This window comes from Nansenia antarctica (assembly GCF_963989245.1).
Source record: "Nansenia antarctica genome assembly, chromosome: 10".
NCBI lineage: Eukaryota > Metazoa > Chordata > Actinopteri > Argentiniformes > Microstomatidae > Nansenia > Nansenia antarctica.
The window spans coordinates 34,692,276-34,699,775 of NC_137680.1; the positions used below are offsets into that span (position 1 = coordinate 34,692,276).

The 7,500-nt window shown below is 49.5% G+C and overlaps 1 protein-coding gene across 1 annotated transcript in view; it reads right to left on the bottom strand.

Moving 5' to 3' along the window:
- The window catches only part of itga8 (integrin, alpha 8), a gene marked incomplete at both ends in the record, with an annotated part of 48,250 nt that overhangs the window by 32,022 nt on the left and 8,728 nt on the right, over positions 1 to 7,500 (bottom strand). The window contains 2 exon segments of the mRNA XM_080541244.1: positions 1,410 to 1,557; positions 6,947 to 7,014. Coding sequence (XP_080397370.1) covers positions 1,410 to 1,557; positions 6,947 to 7,014 — 216 coding nt within the window.

The following is a 7,500-nucleotide window of genomic DNA, read 5'->3' on the forward strand; positions in this document are numbered from 1 at the left end:
TTTGTCCGACGAGTTTTCAATTTGTCGGACTTCGACAAATTTTACCGGACAAAGTCCGGGAATTACCGGTCAACGGAAACCCTGGTGTGTGTGTGTGTGTGTGTGTGTCCTCACCTCCACCCTGCACTCCATCCCGATGTAGTCAGTCTCGGGGGGTATGAGTGTGTGTGTGTGTGTGTGTGTGTGTGTGTGTGTGTGTGTCAGGGTTTCCGTTAACCGGTAATTACCGGTCTTTGTCCGGTAAAATTTGTTGAAGTCCGACAAATTGAAAACTCGTCGGACATAATGTCCGGTGAAAATAATTCCCTCTAAGCACAATTTAATATAATATATTCGTCTTTTTTAAAATAGAAGGAATCAGAATGTGAACTTTAGCGAATTGTATTCAAATTGGCTTCGGGCCACCATTTTCAGCTGAGCACCAAACACACACACAACACTGCCCGAGAGAGAAGGACCCGCCCCCTTTAGTTAGCCTATAGGCCTATAGCCTTAACTTTATCGCACAATAACAAGGATAACAAACGAAACGGACAACATTTACACTAAGATGGAGACAAACTTCAGCGATATGATCTAACAGCCGGTCTTCAGGACGACATACAGACCCGTATGACTCCCGAGTCCGATTAAGTATGATTTGACAGGCAGCTAAACGAAATGCCTTCCCAACCAGCGAGACCAGGGGGGTATTCCATCAACGTCGCTAAAGGAAAATCCTGGCTTATTTTTGATAACTCTCGCGAGACTTATCAGAATGTGCCCGGATATTTTTTAGGAACTCTCGCGAGACTTGGTAGACTAAACCTGGATTTTCTTTTAGCGCTGTTGATGGAATACCCCTCTGGTTATAGAAATGACGTTGTTTTATTGATAAAAAAAGGGTAAAACTGGAAAGAGAAAATAGAAAACTCACATTAATCCCAAACAATTTAACAAACTTCAGTTAACGTAATGTGGAGTCCGTTCATTGATCGATGCTGTCTGTTCAGTTCCCAGTGAGGCGCCCGTTCAGCGCTGGACATAATGGCATAGCGCGCATGCGAATCATGTTATATTATTATATATTATATAGCTCGCATCTAATCGTATCGGATGAGAAATAGACATTAAATGGCATATATAGGCCGCTACACAACAGTAATCACCGCGACAAACAGCTATATTATATTTTAATATGATGAATGAATGAATGAATGAATGGACTTTATTGTCATTGCTACAGTACAGGTACCAAACAACGAAATTTAGGAGGGGTGGCTCCCCTGGTGTTAGGAAAAAAAAAAAAAAAAAAAATGAGGACCGGAATATCTCACGTTTGTCCGGTAAATCGAAATCTTCCCGGACACGATGTCCGGCGGCAATTTTTTCTAACGGAAACCCTGGTGTGTGTGTGTGTGTGTCCTCACCTCCACCCTGCGCTCCACTCCTATGTAGTCAGCCTCGGGGGGTATGAGTGTGTGCAGCTCTGTCTCGTATGCTCCCTCTCCGTGGTTCACCGCCGTGATGGTCAACATCAGCAGGTTGTCGTCCCCGACCACCAGCTCTGCACGGTCCCTGTGTGGGGAGGGAAGAACCACTGGAATCACAGTCATCATAATAATAACAACAACAATAATAATAATAATAATAATAACAATAATAATAATAACTTGGATTTGTATAGCGCCTTTCATTAAAACCCAATGACGCTTTACAATTCTAGGGGAAATGGGAGACAGACAAAACAGAAAACAAACAAAGCAGAACAGAAAGAGTGACTAGGGGCCAAAGGCCTTGGAGAACAGATGTGTTTTGACGGCTTTTTGAAGGCTCTGTCCCCAAAGGTCCGTAGGTTGGTGCGGGGGATGGACAGCAGGTCTATGTCTGAGGACCGCAGGTTCCGGGAAGGGGTATGCTGGGGGAGGAGGTCAGTTAGGTACTGGGGGGCGCAGGCGTGGAGGGATTTGTAGGTGAGGAGGAAGATTTTGTAAGTGATGCGGGACTTGACCGGGAGCCAGTGGAGGTGAATGAGGGTGGGAGTGATGTGCTGCCAGGGCTTGGTGTGGGTGAGGAACCCCGAACAGGAACAGGGAACAGGGAACCCCGAACAGGACTCCATTGCAGTAATCCAGACGGGAGGTAACGAAGGCGTGGATGAGGGTTTCGGCCACGGAGTCGGTGAGGGAAGGTCGTAATCTGGCGATATTTCTGAGGTGAAAAAAAGGCAGATTTGGTGACAGATTTTATGTGGGATTGGAAGGAGAGGGTGGAGTCAAGGATGACAAGGTTTCGGACTTCGGAGGATGGGGAGATGGAGCAGCCGTCGACCTCAAGGATGAAGTCACCAACCTTCCGGAGCAGCGCCTTGGGTGCCACAACCATGACCTCTGTTTTCTTACTGTTGAGTTTGAGAAGGTTAGATGTCATCCAGGTTTTTATTTTGTGCAGGCAGTTGATGAGGGACTGGGGGGGAGCGGAGAGGATATGGGTGGAGCTGAGATAGATTTGGGTGTCGTGAGCATAGCAGTGGAAGTTGAGGCCGTGATGACGGAGGATCTGGCCGAGGGGGAGCATGTAAATGGTGGAGAGGAGGGGTCCGAGTACAGAGCCTTGGGGGACGCCTTGGTTGACTGGGGCTGGGGGGGAGCTTGAGCCGTTGATGGAGACAAACTGTTCCCTGTTGGTATGATTTGAACCAGGAGAGGGCTGTACCAGTGACACCCAGGTGGGTGGAGAGGCGGTTGAGGAGGATGGTATGGGAGACAGTGTCAAAGGCCGCAGAGAGGTCCAGGAGGATAAGGATACTGAAACGGCCCGAGTCAGCAGCAATGAGATAATAATAATAATAACAATAATAATAACAACAACAACAATAATAATAATAATAATAATAACAACAATAATGTTAATGATAATAATAATAATAATAATAATAATGTTAATAATAATAATGTTAATAATAATAATAACAACAATAACTATACTACTACTACTACTACTACTACTACTACTACTACTACTACTACTACTACTACTACTACTACTACTACTACTACTAATAATAATAATAATAATAATAATAATAATAATAATAATAATAATAAAATGTTATTGCCATGCAATCAACTTGTTGGAATTCAGCCATAGTCGGCGGCCCTGCCCAGCGAGCAGCGACGGACCCGGACCAATACAGACCAGCCCGATAACGACCAGATCACGTCATATCACGACTAGCTAGCATCTGGCCCAGAATATCACCCTAAGCGCTTTGAGTTGCATTTCATGTACGAAAGGCGCTATATAAATAAAGCTTTACTTACTTACTTACTATACTATGAAATATGTTTATGAAATGTTTTGTTTACCTTTTTGATTTTGTCATGACCACGACATTGTCCATCTGATCCCATCCTACAGGCAGAGACTAAAAGTGTCAAAACCTGTAGTTAAGTCGTTCAGAACATGGAACAGCGAGGCTAAGGAGAAAACCAGCGCCTGGTTAGAGCAGGCTGGCTGTGACGAGGGCTATGTGGAGTGGGCGGGGGCTGAGGCTGGTAACGACTTGGATGCGTACACTGACACTGTGACGTCATTCGTCAGTTACTGCGAGGAAGCGTGTGTTCCAACTCGGACCAGGGTCAGTTATACTGTAATAATGACAAACCCTGGTTCACAGCCCAGCTCAGAAGGCTGAGGTTGGAGAAGGAGGATGCCTGGCAGAGGGGTGACAAGAACAGGTTTAGAGACGCCAGGTACAAGTTCGAGGCAGCTGTTAAGCAAGCAAAACATCGCTACTCTGAGAAACTGCAACAACAATTCTCAGATGGCAACGCTGCCTCTGTCTGGAAGGGTCTAAAACAAATCACCAACTTATAAAATAAGTGGGGTAGTGGTGGTCTAGTGGATAGTGAGTTGGACTTGGGATCGGAAGGTTGTGAGTTCAAATCCCGCCTGAAGCCACACCACTACTAGTGTGCCCTTGGGTAAGGCACTTAGCCCTCAGTTACTCCAGGGGGAATGTCCCTGTAATTCGTAATTGTAAGTCGCTTTGGATAAAAGCGTCTGCTAAATGGCAAAATTAAAATTAAAATTAAACCAAAACCCCCTCAGACCACAGAAAGCACTCTCCTTGCAAATGAACTGAACAAGTTTTACTGCAGATTCGAACTACAGTCTGCCCCCTCTGCTACTGCCCCCCCTCCCCCTCCCCAACCTCCCCCCCATCCTCCCTTCTCTTCCCTGAGCCCCACCCCCTCTGCCCGCCCACACCTCTCTGTCTCAGAGAGAGAGGTGAACCGCCTGTTCAAGAGACAGAACCCCCGGAAGGCGGCCGGTCCGGATGCTGTCTCACCCTCCATGTTGAAGTTCTGCGCTGACCAGCTGTCCCCTGTGTTCAGCAACATCTTCAACTCCTCCCTGGAGTGCTGTCAGGTACCAGCCTGCTTCAAGACCTCCACCATTATCCCTGTCCCCAAAAAGTCGAGGATCACAGGCCTGAATGACTACAGACCCGTTGCCCTGACCTCTGTAGTCATGAAGGTCTTTGAACGCCTCGTCCTTGCCCACCTGAAGTCCATCACAGACCCTCTCCTAGACCCCCTACAGTTCGCGTATAGAGCAAACAGGTCCGTGGAGGACGTGGTCAACATGGCTCTACACCATGTCCTGAAACATCTGGACACGGCCGGGACCTACGCCAGAATCCTGTTCGTTGACTTCAGTTCGGCGTTCAACACTATCTTGCCACCCATACTGGAGTGTGGGCTCTCTGCACTGCAGGTGCCTGACTACACCTGCAGGTGGATCACGAACTTTCTGTCCAACAGGACCCAGCGGGTGAAGCTCGGGAAGTCCATCTCTGAGCTGAGGACCATCAGCACCGGTTCCCCGCAGGGCTGCGTCCTGTCTCCCCTCCTGTTTTCCCTCTACACCAACTGCTGTACCTCCAGCCACCAGTCGGTCAAGCTCCTCAAGCGCGGACGATACCACCCTGGTAGGGCTCATCTCCAGGGGGGATGAATCTGCTTACAGGAGCGAGATTGACTTGGTGGTCTCCTGGTGCACCCGGAACAACCTAGAGCTGAATGCTCTTAAGACAGTGGAGCTGATAGTGGACTTCAGGAGGAACCCACCCCCTCCCTCTCCAATCATACTGGGAGGCACTCCAGTCACCACAGTGGAGTCATGCCGCTTCCTTGGGGTGACAGTCTCTCGGGACTTGAAGTGGGGGCCCAACATCGACGCCCTCACAAAAAAGGCCCAGAAGAGACTGTTTTTCCTGAGGCAGCTCAGGAAATTCCACCTACCAAAGACCACGCTGGTGAACTTCTACACGGCCATCATTGAGTCCATCGTCACCTCCGCCATCATCATCTGGTTCCCCGCTGCAGCGGCCAAGGACAAGGCCAAGCTGCAGCGGGTGATACGCTCGGCGGAGAGGGTGATTGGCTGCCCTTTGCCCCCCCTTGAGGCCCTGTTTAAAAGTAGGGCTTTGGGGAGGGCCAGGAAGATCATGGCTGACCCCGCACACCCAGGACACGCTCTCTTCGCCCCGCTCCCCTCAGGCAGGAGGGTGCGGTCCCTAAAAACTGTGAAGGCCCGACATGCACACAGCTTTTTCCCCACAGCCATCCGGCTCCTAAATGCCGCTGGCCCCCCCCCTCCCCCCTGACCTGACCCCTATCTATCTACCCTCCCTCCACCCCCACCCAGAGAGCTTTGGACTGTCTGGATATGAACACTTGAACACTTGATCTCTGCACTTTATATTTATATTAATTATGACTCTTGCACTATGATGTTGGTTTGCACTGTCTTGTCCTGTCTTGCACCTGTCCTGCTGTAAACCGTGCTCCACTGCCCCAAATCAAATTCCTAACATGTTTACATGTCATGGCATTAAAGTCTTCTGATTCTGATTCTGTCATGTATGTACCTTTAAGGACATGGCGATTTGGCGATGTATGATTTTTACGTCTTTTCTAGGATGTTATCTCAACAACTCAACGAAATACAACCGGCTGTTTTAGGTCACCAAACGACATGTGACCTGGCCTAGTCGTGGAGGTCATGTGACCTGGCCATGTCCTGGAGGTCATGTGACCTGGCTTACTGGGTGGAGCGATTAGGGGTTAAGTGCCTTGCTCAAGGACACAGGCAGCTCCATCCGGAGAGCGAACCAGCGACCTTCCTGCTAGCCGGCCTCCCTAGCCTCTAGTGTGTGTGTGTGTGTGTGTATGGTTGTGTGTATGGGTGTGTTAATGCGTGTGTGTATGCGTGTGTGTATGCGTGTGTGTATGGGTGTGTGTATGGGTGTGTGTATGCGTGTGTGTATGCGTGTGTTTGTGCGTGTGTGTATGCGTGTGTTTGTGCGTGTGTGTATGCGTGTGTTTGTGCGTGTGTGTATGCGTGTGTTTGTGCGTGTGTGTGCGTTGGAGAGGGTGACATGCGTCCTGGTTCCTCTTTGGGCCTCATTCCTGCTGTTACACACACACACACACACACACACACACACACACACACTCACACAGCAACTGAACACAGCCCTAACTCTGACCCTCACACTGTGTGTGTGTGTATGTGTGTGTGTGTGTGTGTGTGTGTGTGTGTGTGTGTGTGTGTGTGTGTGTGTGTGTGTGTGTGGACCAGTCAGCCGACCATGACAGGGTGTTTGTGTTGGGCTGCCATGGAGACAGCACACAGCTGGAAACACTCCAGAGGATAACACACACACACTCACACTCACACATGCACATTCACACACACTCTCTCACACACACACACACACACACACACACACACAACCATGGGCCTCTCTACACACTCACTGATTTAAACTACAGGAGAGTAAACTTGTTTGAGGAAACCCAGTCCTACCGTTTATTTGGTTGTGTGTGTGTGTGTGTGTGTGTGTGTGTGTGTGTGTGTGTGTAAGAAGCTGTTCCATGTTGTCTGACTAACTTACATGCTAGCAGACAGCTGGAGGTCAGGAACACACACGTTATCATCTCCACAGTCCAGCAGGATGTAGGCCTGAGAGACAGAGAGAGGGAGAGGGAGAGACAGAGAGAGACAGAGAGAGAGGAGAGAGAGGGAGAGGGAGACGAGAGAGAGAGGAGAGAGAGAGGGAGATGGAGAGAGAGAGGGAGAGGGAGAGGAGGGAGAGGGAGAGAGAGGGGGAGAGGGAGAGAGAGAGACAGAGAGAGAGAGAGAGAGATGGAAGAGAGGGGAGAGGGAGAGAGAGAGGGATAGAGGGAGAGGGAGAGAGGGATAGAGGGAGAGGGGAGAGGGAGAGGGAGAGAGGGAGAGAGGGAGAGGGAGAGGGAGAGGGATAGAGGGATAGAGGGATAGAGGGAGAGAGATAGAGGGATAGGGATAGAGGGAGAGAGAGGAAGAGAGAGAGGGAGAGGGAGAGGAGAGAGGGAGAGGGATAGAGGGATAGAGGGAGAGGGAGAGGATAGAGGGAGAGGGATAGAGGGAGAGGGAGAGGGGAGAGGGGAGAGGGAGAGGGATAGAGGA